Below are 19951 nucleotides of genomic sequence, written 5' to 3' on the forward strand. Positions count from 1 at the left end.
CTTACTCTGGTCCTATGTTGCAGTTTCACCTCTGATTCCACTAACAACGGCATAGCTCTTGCTCAACTCAAGATACAGAGTCTTGTCATTTAAAAGGCTTTTCTTGGCAAGGGCCTTCTTGGCTGATTAGCAGTTATCAGTGACCCATTCAAGGCACAGGCACATGACAGAGCGGACAAAAAAAGCCAAAAAAAAGTGCAACGGATTCCACTTTATCTGTTGCTAGTTAAACACAAAGCAGCTCAGCAAGCAGATTATAAAACAAGTCACATGCTGCATAAAATGAATGAATGAATCAATATTATTTCATTTTCCTGTTATATGAAATGCTTGGATTGGGGAGGAAAAGGTGGCATTTGGGGGCAGGAATAGAACCCAGAGAGATGTGGGTGGGGAAAAACCCATTTGGCTTCCAGGAAACAGTACAGAACTGGTTACGAATGGGTTTGTATACTCCTACACTGTGGTCAGGCACACACAGAAATATGATAAACTGATGTCAGTGGTATTTAGGTGCATCCTAAATACGTACTTTTTTGAGTCACACTCAGAGCTGACTTTACCATAAGGTAGATTGCAGCTCCTTTATCAAGTAAAAATGCAATTTCGCTACTCTGACAATAACAGAAAAGTCCTTGCACCTATGTATGGAAGGGAGGGGGGACCACAGGTCTGGGTATGTGTGTCAAATACATTACTCTGAGCCTCTGCATCTGCCCCTGGGGCTCGTCTCACGCTGCGACTTCACCAGCCCTGCTTCACACCCTCCTTTAGTGTCTTTGCCAGGCTGAAATGTGTCCTTGAAATGCCTTTTGCTTGCCTCCCAAACAGCCCAATACATTCAGTATTCACAGAATGCTGAACGTCAGCTGGAAAAGAATAGAAATGAAGCCCCCGCCGGCCCGGCCCGCTTTAAGCTCCTTAAAACTTGTTATATAGCGTCCTGAGCAGGAGCACTTCTGTTACGGCAGGGATGGGGCACCAGTGCCCCCCACCCACAATATGCTGGTATCCTCCAACACCCCCTAGCCAGCATGGTCCGTGATCAAGAGGACTGGCAGCTGCAAAGCTGGGCACCCACCGGTTCCTGATCCCTGCACTAGGAGACGAGTGGGTGGACATTGCAAAACAAACCGTGTTGCACCAGTCCTCGCTTGTACAATTGCAGAATATGCAACTCTTATGCTTTGAGACGGAGCGGATCTGCTCGATCTGCGATTGGTCTTTCCCGGCCGCGGGGAAGAAAGGGGGGGGCGTGTTTTCTTCAACGTCTTGGGGTTTTTTTGTGTGTGTTTTCTTTCAATCGACATCTCCGCTCTCAACTTCCCGTACTGAACTCGAGGGTGGGGAGGGAATAGGAGGGGCGCCGGAACGCCTAGTTCTCTCTCATTGGCTATGAGGCAGCCGGTGAGAAGCTGATTGGCTAGCCGTCCCCCCCTTTTATATAGGCCCTTTGGCACCGCGCGCGCCGCCTCAGCTGACAGGCTTCGGCGGTCGGAGGAAGCTCGAGAGGGGAGAGAGCCGTTTTGTTTGTCTCGAGGCGGCGGCGGCGGGACTGGGACTCTGATCGCTTTCGCGGCTCGCTCCACCGAGGAGGGGCATGAGCTGAGGCGATGATGCGGCCGGCCGGCTCGAGGCGGGGTCGGAGGAAGCGGCTCCTCCCGGACGGGGCTGCCTTCCCCTCGCTGGCCCTTCTCTTCCTGCTGCTCTTCTGCTCGCCTCACGGCGCCTGCTGCCTGCCCCGCAGAGGAAGGAGCTCCCCCGGCCCCCCGGTCGTGCTGGGTAAGGACTGGCCGGGGGGCGGAGTCCGTGTCGGGGTCGGAGAGAAAAAAACGGGCACCTGTGAGGAAAGGTTGCCAAGGCTACAGATCCCCCCACATGGTTGGGACGAGAAGTTTCCGTGGGGTTTGGGGAGGGGGGGAAGGCACCCTTCAACTTCAAAAGCCCCCTGGCTATTCATGGGCTCAGGGTGGGGCGGCGATGTGGAGAGACGTGGGCGAAGGGGGATGTGGGGAACCTGGAGGTCACCCTCAAGCCCAGAGAGGAAGCAGTAAGTTCTGCTTTATTGGGTGGGGGAAGATATACAGGCTTATTCTGTTCATGCCTTATGTTTGCACTTGATTTATTTTTTAAAATTAACGTGGGCTAAGGTGGCGCTGTGGGTTAAACCACAGAGCCTAGGGTTTGCCGATCAGAAGGTCGGCGGTTTGAATCCCCACGATGGGGTGAGCTCCTGTTGCTCAGTCCCTGCTCCTGCCAACCTAGCAGTTCGAAAGCACGTCAAAGTGCAAATAGATAAATAGGTACCGCTCCGGTGGGAAGGTAAACGGCGTTTCCGTGCACTGCTCTGGTTCGCCAGAAGGGGCTTAGTCATGCTGGCCACATGACCTGGAAGCTGTACGCCAGCTCCCTCGGCCAACAAAGCGAGATGAGCGCCGCAACCCCAGAGTCGTCCGAGACTGGACTTAATGGTCAGGGGTCCCTTTACCTTTATCTAACAGGTTAATTGTGGCCGAAAGTCTCATGGATCCCAACTCCCCGCTGCATCACAAGCCCAAGCGCACAGTGACCTGCGTTTTGGACTTTTAAGAGTGAAGGGGGGAGAGGAGGGCTTGGAACATCCTGGAATTGCATGCCTTTTAGGATGAAAGCTATGGGGACTAGGGAGCCTGGGGAGAAGCTTTGAGAGGAGGCAGTAAGCTCTGTGGCTGTAGGTAGAAGGCCCCCAGCAATTCCAGGTAGGGTTTGGAAAGCCAGCTGCCACCACCACCACCTTAGGTGTAGGTAGTCTTGAACTAGATGGACTAATGGTCTGACATGGGATTAAAACCACCAAACATGATGGATTTTAAAGGCTGAGTTAGTCTAGACTGGAACTGCACACATTTTAGTTCTTTAGTGTTCTCACTTGGAGAAACCAATTGCTTGATGCTATCCCAGGCAGGCATGTGTAGGGGGCAGGCAGATGAGTTCACTTGTGCAGGGGATTGGAGGGTTAACTGGCCTGCAGTCTGCCAGGGGCCTGCCAGACTTATGCTGCCATCATATCCAGAATGCCCAGTGCCTCCAAGCCAAACAGGATCTTAAGCTGCTGCCATTCAGTGTTGACAGTACTGAGCTAGATGGACCAATGGTCTGACATTGCATAAGGCAGCTTCCTACATTCCACCCTGCATCCTCACTATCACTTAGTCTAACAGCTATGTACCACTGTGATAATGCTAACTTTAACCTCCTTCCTGCCAATGTGGTTTGTATCCAAGTAAATGAAAATCATTGGACTTAAGTTAGTAATGTACATTGATTTCAGTGTCTACTCTGTATGGCCTAACAGGATACAACCTAGACTAAATGGATAAATAACACAGGAGGTGTTGTAGTCCTATGCAGGTTACTGCATAGTCCTATGCAGGTTACTGGTGTTTTTCTTCATTTGATTCTTCAGATATTTGGCTTAAGCGACATTTATTTATTTATTTTTGGCGACATTTATTTTTAACAAACATTTACAACAGTGATGCCAACCCTCATACCAAAAACTATGGCTTTTCTTATGCTGTGGGATAAAACCAGTAGTGAATCTATAACCCTAACATCCCACTGCTTGGAACCCTTCACATATTTACCAGGGAATAAGTGTCTTTAATATCTATGGGATTTATTCCTAAGAACAGTGTTAGAAGAGTTGTGTGCAAGGAAGGTGCCAGTATTCCATGAGAAAGCATGTGGGGTGGCAGTTCATCTGGTAAAAGATTCTACCAATAGTAGAAGCACCAGGAAGGAGGAATTTTGTGTTTCTTAGTATTTTATGAACTGTTGAATTTATAGAATAGGGGTGGGAGCAAAAAGGGAATCAGAAGCCACTGAGAGATCAAGTAATACTAGCCAGCATAGGTTTCTGTTAAATAAGCTCAATTCAGTTAATTTAAAGTCCATGGATTTCACCAAACTGTGTTCTTCACATACACAAATGGTTGTAGTTTTATAAGTAGGAAATACACACATCTAAAAGCGTATACTATGTTTATTTTGGCATTAGGAAACCTTGCCTGTTGACTAGATCTTGACCCGCTTCAAAATGAAACATAATCTTATTTATAGTACTTCAGTTATTTGTGCAGAGCAGAATGACAGGTTAAATGTAGGCAGTGTTCTGACTACTGCAGAATTTAATCATGCAGGTATGTGTTCACATAATAGAAACAATAAATAGCTCTTTAAACTGTTGCATTGCGATCAGCCAAAAGCAGAGGTTAGCTGTTATGGTGTCATTGAGACAAAGGCTGATTATCTTTTAATAATTTTCACTATTGTTTAAAACGATATGTCATATTGAGAGACCTTATTAACAGAATCAAATAATGAAATGAATTTACATGTGTGAATTTCTGAGGTCGTGGAGTGGCAAACAGTTTGCCTATGTTTCTCTTTATGGAGATGAGCCTTTACCAGCTCTCTCTTCTTACTTGTTTTCCACAAAGGCTAAACAATGTGCTTTGACATTTAATCCAGGGCTGGCATCAACTGAGATAAAGCGACCAGTGAAATACCTGCAGATCTAATATCAGGCTTCAGTCACATGAGAAATAAATGAGTTAAAATAAGTCATGGGCTAGACAGATGCTCACTATGGGGCTTTAATGCAGCTGCTAATAAATCCAGTATGGGCAAGCAGATGGCAATTAACATATCTTGTTTATATGAAGATTCAAATAATATAAACAACACCCTGGTCCTTTGTTTATGGGAGCATTAATTTCCTGTTTCTGTCAGAATTGGGAACACACCAGTTACTAATTTTTTTGTCTTCCCATGACTGACTGATCTTGGATGCAATACAATCAACTCACAACTTATGAACCTGCACAATCACAGCTTTATGTGCCTGGTGGCTGGCCAGCATGCAGATCACAGCTCACAGAATAATAGAGTTGGAAGGGACCCTGTGTCCAATCCCCTGCAATTAAACGGACACAAGGTGGAGAGTTTAAACGCTCTTTCTGTGCTGGGTTTTCCCATGATGAAGAGAGCTTTTAAGCTCTTTGCCTTGCTTACTGAGCTCTGGGAAGATCTCGCATAGGCTCTGGGAGCCACCCGGCGCCTGTGTGAGAGCTTTTCAGAGACCAGTAAGCAAGACACAGCTTAAAAGCTCTCTGCGTTGCATGAGGGACAAGGGCCACTTGGGTAGAAAAAATGTCTTATGTTATCCCAAGTCAGTTTGGGAATTGCTGTGGGGGGGGGGGGGGGGACGACGACGACAAGAAAAACCTACCACCACCTACCCCAGAAAGCTGTCTGTGTCTCTTTTTTAATTGTCTTGGTTAGTTCCTATATGCATAGGTCAAATAGGGTTGTACAAGCATCAATTAGGGATGAGTAGCTAATGGGCTACTTAAAAAGCAAACGAAACCAACAGCAATCCTCTTAATATTTTGCTTCTTTCCTCACTCTAGGGGTTTCCAGATGCTTAAATGGTGAATTTCAAAAGATGAAAGTAAATGTAAATTCGCCTTTGGACTGTGGTCAAAGATCTGCCTGCTCATACTGCAAGAGACTGCATAACTAGTGTTCGTTTTTTGGGTTCCTGTCTTATCTATAACCTACGCATGCAAGTGCAATTTGTTCCTGTAGCAGGTTGCTTACATAAACAACCATGCCCATCTTGTATTAAGGAGTAGAGCCACATTCTTTTTTACTTGGTGATTGCTTCTTGGCCATCACCGTTCTCTTGAATAATTGTAATCTCTTTACTTGACTTAGTAGGATAAGAAGCTTTCTGTGATCCACTTGGTCTGCTCTTCCTTCTTTGAAATTAAATCATTGCCTCTCAAACTGGCAGTTAGCAATGGAGGTAGTTGCAGGTGGAGGTACAGAACATGCATTGTGGCACCTTGTTAGGAAGATTAATTTCAGTGATAGTTATTATTGACTGATTGCCCCATGATTTAATGTATAGCCATAGCTATACATTGTGGTGGCTAAAGTGTTGCTAACTTTTAGTATGAGATGCTGAGCATCATTTTGTAGTGGACAATCTTGTTACCACCACCAGTTCCATTTCATATATGTCCTTGGAATAGATCCACTTTTGCATATTAGAAACAATATAATTTACCCACACTTCATGTAGTTTGCACAGGAGAACAGTCAGTTAGGCTGTGCTCCAGTGATACTGCCTACCAGAACTGTAGCTTCCTTCTTCCATATGCTTCCTTACTGTTGTACTTTTCATTGACTTTTAAGCACTTTTCTTGATGTTGTGCAATATTCACATTGTTTTCAGACTTTCTACCATTAGGAAGCACTATCCATACCAACTTGTCTGCCAAGTAATGTATAAGTTTGGCAAAAGGTCCTGGATCACATTCTAGGGGCTCCTACTTTCTCATTGCAAGCTCCTGCATTGCCCTGTGCAGGAACCAGTAGAAGAAAAGCAAGTAAGATCTTTAGCTTTCTGTTGCAACAGTGTCCCCACCCCTTCCTCTGCTGCAAGGAGGTAAGGACCCAGAACAAAGGTGTGTAACAGCTTTTAAAGGCTTTAGAAATTTCCTGATCCCTTAGCCCAGAGGTTAAGGGACCATTTCAACCTTTTTGAGTCCATAGCTCCCTTGACCAACTACATTCTTTCTGCGGCACCCCAGTGGGGCTCAGGAGTCTGGATATGTCACCTCTTCCCTCAGAGCTGGCAGCCTTTCACCCTTTATCGAACATCCTCCCTTGTGGAGTGTTTCCTCAGCCTTCTCTCCACTCCTCTCTCCTTGGGAGACCTCTAGGTAGCCACAGCTGCTGCCGCTGGTCTCTGATTCTTTTCACTGGTCTCTGACTGCCTGTTCAACTCCCAGAACCATTTGACAACCAAGGGGTGACTTCCGATTGGCTGCAGGAGCTTCCTGCACTCAGTTGGAAGCCGCGGAAGCAGCGTTGGATGTTCGGCTTCCAAAAAAGTTTGCAAACTGGAACACTCACTTCTGGATTTGTGGCGTTCAGGAGCCAAAACATCCAAGTACCAAGGCATTCAAGAACCAAGGTCTACATCAGTCTACAATAGAAATTTGAGAGCCTGGCTTGTCTCCTGTTTATCAAAATACTGTACCTGATAATGCTTGCTGACTGCATTATCCTAACCAGTCTGGGCTGTGGAAAGATTTTTCCAAGATACGTGGAAAGATTTTTCCAAGATACTTCTATTGCAGAAGAAATATTTGAGGTCATTAAGAGAGTCAAGATGAGTTTGGCATTGCTGTGTGTACTCAGATGAAGTGTATTTATTTTTTCAGGGAATATTTCCTAATTTTGAAAGGTGAAAGATTTGTTTTCTGTGGAGTGGGGCCTGTGTGTGTGCACCTTAATATTATAATATAGTTACAGTTGCAAGCAGGGAGGACCTATTCTCAGGCAATGTGCTAGTTGTTGTATCAAACTGTATCAGGAACTTGACCTCAAGAATATCTGCTTTTAATTTTCTTTTAATTTTTGTCACAGGGCAGCATGCGTGGACATAGTGTTTTTTAGTCATAAAGGAAAATGCCTGACAGGCAAGTACCATATTTCAGATTTTTGAATACAGTGCCAAGCTTTGTAGCAGCTGGAAATAAAAGCTTACTTCATCACATTAGTACATAATCTATGTAGATCCAGATCCAGTTTGATACCATTCATTTGAAACAATACTATTTTCAGTCTATAACTCCTGCTACAAATTATACTAACTGACGCAAGCTTTGCTCTTGGGTAAGCAAGTAGGTTGGAATCGTATCAAGGGTAGTGTATTTATAAACATTCATAAGGATCTCTTTGCTCATTCTGCTATGTACTACTTATTTAAAGGAACTTCAGTGCTTTTCTTTTCATTTACATTAATTCCTGAGGGGGGTTTAAGCAAGTACATTTTAGGATCAGAGTTGGTTTGCTGGATCACTTACTAAGGGTTTGAATTGACTTTTTGCTAAAATTCTTAGGAACATAAAGGCCAAACTACACGTGACAGCAATGCAACACAATCCACAGTTGGCTGTGTAGAATTCCTAGGAAGCCAGCCAATATGATGTGGGCCAGATGGGGATGGGGATGGGGTACCCTAACCTTTCCCTCCCTAGCTTCATTTCAGCTGCTTTTAACTTTGTGGTTTAGATTGCTACTGCAAGATGAAACACTGAGAACAAGTGGTTAGAATGTGGGGTTGAGAGCACAGGAAGGGCTCAGCACTCACTTGACATTTCTGTGCTTTAAATCATGCAAATACTATAACAATTGATCAGCGATCTGCTTTAGACTCTGGTCTGTCACTGTCCGATGTAGTTTGGCCCTAAACAAAGCTATTTGGGTATTCATTTTCTTAAGCTCCTACTCCATTGTTTGACTCAGGTTGGCAGCTGGGTGTCTGTGGCAGGGTTTGTTTACTCATGCACTCTTCAGTGGAATCTGCACATCATGTGACTGCCCTTCTAGTCCTAATTATAACATAGAAGCTTCTTGCAAAATAAACAACCCTGAATCGTAAGTGGTTTTATAAACTCTCCATCTTGTTCAACAGTTACGGGAGACTTTTCCATGACTCCTGGGAAACAGAAGCTGCAAAAATAAAGAGTCCTGTTTCTTGGAATTAGAGGTGAAAACTTGAGAACTGCCCACCATGAAGAAAACATGCTCAAATCCATGTTATAACAGGCAGAGGGAGGGTGAATCAAGTTCTAAATCCCCAGCCAGTTTCCCAGTGCAAATATTTAAGAAATTTAATTGTACCAGATTTTTAAATGCCTAATGAATGGTAGCTCCATCCATCCCCCCACACCTATTTATGTCAATTCTTCCTTCAGTTTCTTGAAACTAGTTTTGGTTTATATAGTTTCTATTTAGGTGGGAAAACCTTCAAGATTGCAACATTGGAAAGAAAATATTTTTGCTAGGGTGGTAATTCTGTATCTAGCTTTTTGTTGTCTGCTCTAAGAATAGTACTATTAGTAAATACATGAGATGCATTTGATTGTGTCTTCCAGCCCTGGATAGATATCTGAGTCAAAGCAGCAAACAGAGATAGGGAAAGCAGTCAAAGTGCCTGGCGCGTGATCTTGTCTAGATAATACAGGATGAGACCTTGAAAATGTTTTTAGGAGAAGGTTGCCTTGCAGGCTGGCTAGTCAGCATCCATTGATGCATATGTCAGGTGGTGGGCAGTGAAGAGACACTTAAGGCATATTTGCCCTGGTGACTTTGCAGAAGCTTCAGGAACCACAGACTACAGCAGCCTAACTTCTGACATGGCTTGAGTTGCTGGGAGCTCTTGCACCTGCCAGACATGAACTAGGAGTGATTTGTGGAACATGTAACAAATAATTTTTTTTAAAAATGTGTGGGGTTTTTTTTGTAAAATAACTGGTGAAAAGTAAATAAAGAGAAAAAAGTGTTAGCTCATTTAATGGAGTTATCATAGTCTTGATGGAAATGCAAACTAATATTGAAGAAGTGCCTATTTAGCAGCTATTTACAGGAAACAAGCATATTTCCTTACATTAAGTCCAATGTGATTGAAGTTCCTGTAATCATTTTCAGTATTAAGTGAATAATCAGTTTTGAGGGAAGTGTCTGTAATGGTGTATATACAAAGCAGTGCCAAATACACTTGTCCATGCAATTTTCATTCAACCTAATTTCAGAAGCAATTGAGATGATAAAATATATCACATTGTGCTGAGAAAAGAAACTGAGTTTCATGACTGTTGAATTCCATTCTCCATAAATTCTATCCAATCTGACATGAATGATGCTTGCTTTGGGCAATGTAAATGTTTGCTGATGAAAGAGATGGGGCATGAGGAGGAGGTACTGTCTTGCATATGCAGAAGTGCCTTTAACATTTTTTATAGAATTGATTTTGTTTTTATGTTGTGTAGTTTTGTGTATTTATACTGTAAACCGCTCTGTGATCTTGGGTGAAGGGTGATATACCGTATACATTTAATTAATATAATGAATGAATAAATAATTGTGAATCTTTATTGCATTCTTCCTTTCCTTCAGGTCAGAAATAGTATAAAAGTAGCATAAAGCACAGTTGATGTGTATAATAGTGGAAAATATAAAGCAAACAAAAATTGTGATAAATAAGCTGACAAATCGGTTTTGTGTAATGTAGGTGGGAGGTTCCATGAAAGGACTCTCGGTTACAAAATCTTCTAATAATTTTGAAGGCACTTTTTTCCTTGCATAGTTAAAAATGCATAGTGTGCTAAAATAGTTTGAAACAGTCAATTTAACTCCCATTTGTTGAGATAACAAGTTTCTCCCCCACCAAACATACCATAATCTGAACTCAGAAGTATTTACATTTCTTAGAATATCAAGCATCACAAGAGTGCAATAATTCTTACAGGTCAGCTGACAGGCTTGGAGACTGAGTAATTTCCAGGCTACTTTACAATAGTGCTGAGGCATTTCTCCACAGAGCTCCGATTGCTTTACAGAGTGTAGCATTTTTAAAGTAATAAAACCTCAATGCATTTTAAAACCAAGTGTAGCTTTGGGGTGGGAATAAAAATGCCTGAGCAAAACCACAGCACTTGATGTAACTCTTCCCTTCCTTTCACCATTACAGTGCCCGGAGATTTGGGTAACCAGTTAGAAGCAAAGTTGGACAAACCTTCTGTGGTGCACTACCTCTGCTCCAAGAAGACAGAAAGTTACTACACATTGTGGCTCAACTTAGAACTGCTGCTTCCTGTTATCATTGACTGTTGGATAGATAATATCAGGTGGGTCATAGCACTGTTAAAAGGACTCGGTTCTGTGTAAAAATGGGACTTAAATAATTTTATTCTTTTTTGAGTAGCATGAAGTACCCAAATTGTATGAGATCTAGGGACATTCAAGCTGAGATCCCAAACCACTCAGAAGGCAATGTGGGAAAGTCAGTGGGATCAGAATTCAAATCCTGGCTCAGCTATTATGTGTAGCAGCCAGAAAACTATGAAGTCTGTATGCAGTTTGTCACTTTTGAGGAACACATGTCCACAGCAGGAAACTACAGTAATTGGCAGCAGGTTTAGGCTACAATCAAACAGTGCAAAATATGTGTACGTGCCATGGATTCACAATTTCCCATTGCAGTATAGGAAATGTGATTGTGTATGAAATGGAGAATCATTTAGTTCCACCCTTATCCCTCGGGAACAATTTTCATGGTGATTTCCCTGCCAGTTACTCACATGGTTTGTGTTCTAAATTTTTTTAGCAAAGACTGTGGCTTGATATGCTGTAGGAATTGAGCCAGCATTCGAAAAGGTGGTAGTTTGAAATCGGCAGGAATCCAGTCATACATAAAAAGTTCAAATAGCTGTTGACCTGCATACATAAAAGTTCAAATAGCTGTTGAATTATAGAATTGTAGAGTTGGAAGGGACCCCAAGCATCATCTAGTCCAACCCCCTGCTGTCCAGTTAAAGCTCAGTTAAAGCATCCATGACAGATGACCATCCCACCTCTGATTTAAAAGCTCCAAAGAAGGAGAGTCTGCCCCTTCAGAGGGAGTCTATTCCACTGTCAAACAGCTCTTACTGTCGGAAAGTTCTTCCTCATGTTTAGTCAGAATCTCCTTTCTTGTAACTTGAAGCCTTTGGTTCAGGTCCTGTCCTCTTAAGCATGAGAAAACAAGTTTGCTCTGTCTTCCATGTGACCACATGAATAAACTGTTATCCTTGAATTTGCTTGTTACTCAACTTGCATTATGCCTTTTTAACACTTCATTGCTTTCTTGTATTGCGCATCAGAATGTTAACTATGAGTTAATGATAAATTAAATGGTTCCTTGGACCCAGAGGTCTCTCAAAGAGCAAACACTACAAATGCTATATTACATCCATTTTCTTATTGACACAAGTCTGTAGACCTCATGTTACTAAGGCATTGGTTAACATTTCTCCACTTACCTGCCAGAACAGTCAAAGCAGAATGATTAATTACCTTATTTGCTTATGACAAAAACATATGTCCAGCACTCAAGTTGAGGACATTAGCCAAAATCATCAGGTGCATTTTAAGGCCAACTGCTGGAACTCATCTACATTACAGGGAGTGGAGGAAGGGAGAGCTCTAGGAAGACGGATACTGTATAGCAGCAAGAACAAGGCCAACCAATTGTTTGCAATTATTAGACTGGGCTGCTTCAGATAGTACCTAGCAGCTAAGTGGATATTGTTCTTATGCTATATTAAGTCTGTCTGAGAAGCTTTGTTGAAATAACCTACTTAAAGTTGTCTTACCAGTCTCTTAACCCTTTTTGCTAAAACTCTACTTATGGCTGGCTATATTAGTAAAGAAAGCTTCTCTCTTCCCTCTAGACCTGTCTAGAGTATGCTGCAGATTGGACTTAACACCTTACTGGTTTAATTAGTGTATGTTTGTGTGCATCAGAAAACAAGTTTTCAAAGTCCATTTGTTGTGCACCTTTTGTGTACCTGATAATTCAAATGTATAGACTCCCATTCAAATTTTGGTCTTGATACTGATATTTTCCCTAGGCTAGTATACAATCGAACAAGTGGATCCACTGGGCCACCAGATGGGGTGGATATTAAAGTCCCTGGATTTGGACAGACTTTCTCCTTGGAATTCCTTGACCCTAGTAAAAGAAGTGTTGGTATGTATTTTTCACCTAATCTGATCTCATTTGGACTCTTGGCAGTGGTAGTGTCAAGTCTCAAATATGCATGCATGAAACATACTGGCAAAATAGTTCCTTCCCCTAAATGTCCTTGGACAAAAACCAGAATAATTCCAGAGATGGAGAATAGTTCCTGAGATTTATTCTCTGTCTGCCTTTGCTCACACTTGTCTGATTGGAAGGCTGGGAAAAGAACTAATCTGTATTGTGCATAGGCCCAAGCATGTAATTTAGGAAGCGATATAGGAAGCTGCCATGTACTGAGTCAGGATTTTTCTAGGGTTTCAGACAAGTGTCTCTCCTAGCCCTACCTGAATATGATGAGCTATGGCTGTTCCCCAACTTGCCTATGTACATATTGCCATCTGTAGTGCAGTCTATTTGATTTAGAATGCTTCTTCCTTGTAGTAAATGTAACATTCAAGTCTGATATCAGAAACAGAAATAACAATGCCCCCATGGTGCCAGGGTTCTTTAGATGGCATTTCTTGCCCTCACCCTTGGTGTTAACTTTCAGCCTTCACTTCCTTGGCAACAGAGTGGAAATGTGCTCAGCCCATGATAGAGGCAACCATGTTAAACTATGTTAGTTATGGAAACACAGTTCAGTACTCTACCAGCTGCTAAGGTCAGTACCATCTCACCTGGTATTAGAAGGTCAGAGAAAATTTAAGTGGAACAAAACCAGACTGCGTCAAAGGTGAACTGACAACCATCTCTGAGTGCTCATTTCCAACAGCTGTGATCATATAGGTTCTTTAGGTTCTTCCTGTGGTCATGTACCCTCATAGATGAAAACATAGAGCAAATTGACCACTCAAGAATGAACAGTTGTTGGAACATCTTGTCCCAGATGGCTTGAAAATGAATGTCATCTCCAGATTATGATTTCAGAATTGTTGATGAACGTAACTGACACTGTAATTGTTTATAACTGAAGAATGATTAATTTGAACAAATTAACTGATAACATGTTGTAACCAATATGGGAGTTGGCTTAAAAAGGCCCTGAAATTTTAACGTTACATAAAGGGCAGTGTTAATTGGGCCTGCGGTATTGTTGCAATTCAGTTTCTTCTTTTGGCCATAGGTACCTACTTCTATACACTGGTGCAGACTCTGGTGGACTTGGGCTATCAACGGGATGAAGATATTAGAGGCGCTCCCTATGATTGGCGGAAGGCACCAAGTAAATAAATCTTCATCTATCGGGTTTGGGGTTACAGAGCAGAATGAACTGTGGCTCATGCAAACACACAATTTGTGGTAATCAAGTTTTTCCAAGACTTACAAGTGCAACCTATTTAGCCCCTGATGCAACTGAATGTCACCTGATAGTTAAATAGTTACAGGGTTGTTTAACAACAAGTCTTGGTGACCTTTCTACTTCATACAGCCAAGATTGTGCAACAAGCCAAATTGTTACTGAAGAGCTGTGCTGAAATCCTGGAGGGTAGATGTTGATACAGGGTGTTGTTAAAGTTACCCATGATCCATGCAAATCAGTGCTTTTTAATGAGGCCATTTCACATTTTCGGTTCCTGGTCATTGAGATGCAGAAGTCACGTGGTGTACATGCATGTGTGAACAAAATCATTCTCTTTGCAGCCTGTGTCAGATTATACAATCAAGACACACTTTCTTTTAACTTAGACTCATAGAAACAAACAAACCTGAGAGACTTTTGTCTTGAATGTTGGGGAGCTAGTCTGAAAGGTTTAGGGAATTGTGGGCAATGGGGGAAAAACCTATCCAAAACAGTGCACATGATCTTCTACAGCTTTCAGTTCAGTGTTAAATGTTTTAAATAAAATGACAATAGAGATACTTAATAAGTTCATTCAGTTAATGGGATAAATTATCTGCCTTCCTCCTTCTAGATGAGAATGCAGACTATTTTGTGGCCCTCCGGAAGCTGATAGAGATAATGTATGAAGAATATGATCAACCAGTGGTTTTAATTGCTCATAGCATGGGGAATATGTATGTTCTCTACTTCCTCAGCCATCAGCCTCAAGACTGGAAAGACAAATACATAAGGGACTTCATTTCACTTGGTGCCCCATGGGGAGGAGTGGCAAAAACTCTACGTGTTCTAGCATCAGGTAAATGTCTCCAGCTTGCAGAGGGAGGGGGGTTTCCATTAAAAGGGACAGGGGTTTGTGGTGCAACTTGAACATGCTTAGCTACATCTAGATGTACTACTGTAATAAATAACGACAGTCTTCATCCTAAAACCAGCTTTTGGTTGAAGAGAGCCAGCCTGAAACAGGCATTGGAGGACAATCAATCTTTGAATTTCCAGGATGATTGGATTCTATAATTGTGGGAAGTTACTGATGGTCTTAAGTACTGATGTTGTTCAAAGCCAACTCCTGCCTAATTTTAAAGATAGGGAGGCAGAGTCCTTAGATAGCAGGTAATATATTTATCTGTTATGAAACCATCAAGCGATCTCTCAAGGTAAGTCTTTAGATTACATGAAGTTATTTATATTGTATGACAGTTTTATACGGCAGTAGTTTTCCTTGGATTATGCCATCTTTGGCATCAAATATTTTTACTGTTGCCCTCCATGTCAGGGTTTGAAGAGTTCAACCTAATAAGTGTAAAATGATAACATTCAAACTATACTTTAGTTTTGGTCTGTGTCATGAGTTTATAACTACTGGATTATGGGTTTATGTGACAACATGTAATCACTAACCAGATAATACTTTTAATGCCTCAGGTGACAATAATCGGATCCCTGTCATCAGCTCCCTTAAGATCAGAGGCCAGCAGAGATCTGCAGTGTCAACCAGCTGGTTGCTCCCTTACAACTACACTTGGTCTCCAGAGAAGATCCTTGTCAGCACTCCATTTGCTAACTACACTATTCAGGATTACCAAAAGTTTTATACAGACATTGGCTTTGAGGATGGCTGGCTCATGAGAACAGAGACCGAATCCTTGGTCTACAATATGATTCCTCCAGGGGTGCGCATACACTGTCTTTATGGTACTGGGGTGGAGACCCCAGAGTCATTCTTCTATGACACCTTTCCAGACAAGGATCCTAAGATCTTTTATGGTGATGGTGATGGAACAGTGAATTTGCGAAGTGCCTTGCAGTGTCAGAAGTGGGTGGGCCAGCAGAAACAGAATGTGACACTCTATGAGCTTCCAGGGAGTGAGCACATTGAAATGCTCTATGATGCCAATACAATTTCCTACGTAAAAAAAATTCTCTTTGGTTCATGACACAATGCATAATACCCTCTTCTGACATGACACTTGAAGGGCCTTTTAAGGCAGGGAGGAAGAATGGCTATTTTGGACCACCCTATTTAAAGCCTGCTTGACTTGTTTGGGCCTTGTTGGAAATGTTGCTGTCAATTAATGATCACTTGTCTCTTTGATTAGTGCTCATAACACACTGTGGTGTCCTACATACAAAAGCTCATTCCAGCTGTATTTAGTGCAATCCCAGTGCCCATCTTTGTGAAGAATGTGCTGCGCTTGTTCTCTGGGATGTGGATGTAATATAAAGAAAAGAACAATAACATAACCTTTTCTGAAGGGTCACAAGTACTGGGTCATTGTTGCCAGCTGGGAAGCTAGTATTAAGTGAAGTCCCAGCAGCAGCTATTTGGTTTTATTTAAGTTGGTGACATCCAGCCAGATGAGTATTGTTCATGAAGAAGATACAGTATGTCTCTGAGCTCCTGATAAGATTTTCTAGCACAAGCTGTACCCTTTAGCTTGATCCTTGCTGGAGCAAGGTGGTCAATGGCTGAAGACAGCAAGGTTTTCTTTACTGCTGTAACTTGGATATTTCCAGTTGGCTGTAGATCTAAGAATTGACAGAGTAGATATTAAGGAGATGGTCTCTGTTTTGTTGTGATCAGTTGGCTGTCTCTAGAGTACTTGCCAACCTTTGTTCAGAAGCCAGTGCTGTGACAAGTGCTATTTTAGCCAGATGCCTTCCTTCCATGATCTGGAGTGTCTAAAACACAGGCTGCCTTCCACCAACGCTTAGCATTGCAGAGCAAAATGACAGCCTAAACTGTTCTTGTTACTGGAGACTTCTTAAAGATGGAACTGATAGTAAAGCTAACTCTTCCCAGAAATTTTGGTATTGTAACTTGGTTGTCATGTTCCATTGGAGTCTCCTTTTCTTGTACTGTAATCCTCTTCCAAATTCTATTTCCTTGTCCCCTATGGAAGATCAAGCCTTGCACCATAGAACAAAATGGCATGGGGCAAAGCTGCTCACGTTCCTGATTCAGGAGTGTAATGTACAACCATAATTGCAGGAAGTGCCTGTAAAAAAAGCACCAACTGAGGCAGTGCTGGGCAGACTGCAAAAAAAGAGAGGCTCAGCTGACCCCATAATTGCCTGTTAGCTGCTGGGTTGGTCATCTACTGACAATCCCTCCTTCTAGAGCAAATGGTTTAGTATTCATTCCTGCTGCTTCTGCCCACCCAGATAATAGCTTGTGACCATCTCCTCAGTTAACTAACCAGCATAAGTGTCTAGCCAACATGGCACGACCAAACTCTCCTGCCTTGAGCTCAGTATACGTTTGGGATACAAGCTGCTGCATCGTTATCTATGTCTGGTTAGTCCCTGTGTTGAAACTTTAAAAGCACCCAAAAGGGGGCGGTACATCAATTGTTGATGTCATAAGGGACACTTGTAATAGGGGGCTGACTTAAGATTTGTGCCAAATACTCCAGTTTGAGAGTAAGAGTGACCTGGAAATCTGAATTTTGTTCTGAGGAACTTGCACTGAGCCTGACCTCTCAGTAAGCAAGTGCACAGAGCGACAGCTGTGGACACGTTTACCATTCATATTTTTCTAATCTTCAGACTTTTTCTTAACTAGACAACGAGATCACACAGAATCTGCAGTGGTAGCTTACAGTCTGCAAGTATATTTTTCTGTTACTGGTATGGTGTAACATTTTTATATAGTCGCTGTCAAGCTTTTAGGCTTTCTAGATTGTGTATTGCTACATTGTAGTAGTTTTAGCATAATATTGGTCCTCCAAGAAACAAAATATTTATCAAAGTATTTATTGCCTTATGGAATGTGCAATGCTGTTCATCCAATTTCCTGTTTTTCAGTAATGCCAGTAACCATTTTAAACAAGGCCACTGGTGATCACTGTGGGCATGGCAATAACATAACCTCTGAAAGTTTCCAGCAGACATTGTTCTATGCCTTGCACTCTGAGAGTGCCTCCTCAAGCCATGTCTTTGAATTGTCAGCTTCAATCTGCTTCTCTTTGTTATGTAGCTGCAAGTTTCATTTGGGAATGCTTCTGATTGCAAATCTGACTTGCTAAACTGACGCTATACTTAATTATAGCTCTAAGATTGGTTCCACCTTGTCTGTTGCTCCCCATCCTACCCATATCAATCTTCTGGCCTCAAGGTACCATTATGCTTGGTGCCATGCAGATGGCTGGGTCCATGTGGGTGACACTGGGTTCCTTTTCCCTGCCGAGTTATTTCTTACTATTTGGCCTCACACATTCACAGGGAAATCCACATTCAGCACAACATCACTTTCATGGAACATTCTGAAGGCTAGGGCTTGCCTTAATGGTCTATTTAGGACTGTTACAGCAGAGAACAGGAAATGAGTGTGACAGATCCTCAGAGACTTGCTAACTTACACTTCATATAGAGCTATCCATACATATGGCGCTTAACAGTGCAACAGAAGCAAAAGCACAGGTCTCTGATTCCTGAGTAGGATCCAATTTAAATCACAACACAGGGGGTGCCAGGCTGGGGGAATGTTAGAGGTGAAGGTAACAAGAATGTGTTGATTTACTTGTGTTTAGGCTTAGTTTTAGTTGGGGATGAGGACTAAGGGGTTAAACCAAAGGCCACATGTATATTCAGAGTGCGCTCCTACTGTATGTGTGCCTTCCATGTTTTGGCCTTGCATCATATTGTCCAGCTGTAGCTGGTAACTGGCATCTGTTGCTGTGACTTCCAGCCCCATTCTTATGTGCCCTGTAATACTTCTGTCCCACCTGCATTTCATTCTTAATACATAGTGCAATCAAAATGTCACCTCTTCATTTCTCCCTTCTCATCTGTCCCGATCAGTCTCATACACCTGCCTCCCATCGTTGATTCCAGGCCATTGGTGGTTTATTTATCAATGCTAGTGCCAGCTGCCTGCTGTAAAATTAAATATGGTCAAGCATCATTAGCAGTCCCACTGGGGCTTCTTCTGGTTATATGACAGTCTTGCTCTTCTATATTTGGCTTTGTATCGTATTGTGGCTTTTTTGTTATGTTTTTATCCTTTAACTGATAACAGAATGGGAAAAGCTATATTGGGTTAGATCTTGCCATTTATAGCCACCATTTAACATTGTGAATGATGGTTATTCATAAATTCAGTGGTGAAGTACTGACTGAACTGGAGCTTCCTGTAGATCATAGCCAGGGAGCCACAAATTGTGCAATTAATTTCCTGAAGCTCACATTTTTCAAACAACGATGTGTCTGTGTCCTTCTTTCAAACTGCTTTTGAAACTAGAGTTTTAAAGCATTCTATTTGTCGTGGGAATCAACAATTCAAAGTCAAATTTTCACTGGGCATGACGATCCTAAAATGTGTCTTTGGGTTCTGGTTGCTGCTGTCAGTCTGTGAAAGCACATGAGAGACACGTTCTCCAACAGCTTGCCTCTTCATGCTATCTCTTTGTATCCCCAATTATTACAAATGTGATCATTTTTCATGTCCCTGCAACTTTGCTCCCCAAAACCAAAATACGTTTTAAGGACCAAATGCACTACAACTGATGTGTAGAGAGTGCTGGATGGAACTTTAACTGCTTAAAATATAGATAGATGGAAGGATAGATGCTGCTGCTGCAAGGTTTTAGGGCTACTATGTGATTCTGCTAGAAAGAGTAGATTTCACCATTGAGCAATAAGTGAAACGGAGTTTGCAGGCCAAAGTCAAGAATTCTAGCCATGAAGCTAGTTTGTGGAGTACATAGTGTTTGAGGTGTTCAAAAATTCAGGGACTGCGCAATTACTTTGCTGTTCTCTGTTTAACAGTATTTAATATAGAACACTGCCTGGGAAGGCCTGTTGTTTTTCTATACACCTTCCTCTTTGTGTGAATGAGTTCAGTAGATTTCTGACAATTTGATTATCATACTTTGATAACATAATAAAGTGAATCAAATGCTAAATGTTTCCTGTGCCTCTCTTTTGTGCTTTTCAAACACAGAATATTTAACAGCAACCATCTGCTCTACAGCATACAGTTTATAGAC

At 42.2% G+C, this 19951-nt stretch overlaps 1 protein-coding gene across 1 annotated transcript; it reads left to right on the top strand.

Moving 5' to 3' along the window:
* The first annotated feature begins 1101 nt into the window (after positions 1–1101).
* On the top strand, positions 1102–19867 carry PLA2G15 (phospholipase A2 group XV). The gene is made up of 6 exons (XM_083752341.1): positions 1102–1782; positions 10592–10748; positions 12513–12631; positions 13746–13844; positions 14536–14760; positions 15387–19867. The coding sequence occupies exons 1-6, from the start codon at positions 1614–1616 to the stop codon at positions 15896–15898; spliced, it is 1281 nt and encodes a 426-aa protein (XP_083608467.1). The 5' UTR covers positions 1102–1613; the 3' UTR covers positions 15899–19867.
* Positions 19868–19951: the final 84 nt, after the last annotated feature.

The sequence above is a fragment of the Podarcis gaigeae genome (assembly GCF_964106915.1).
Source record: "Podarcis gaigeae genome assembly, chromosome: 8".
NCBI classification, from domain to species: Eukaryota; Metazoa; Chordata; class Lepidosauria; order Squamata; family Lacertidae; genus Podarcis; species Podarcis gaigeae.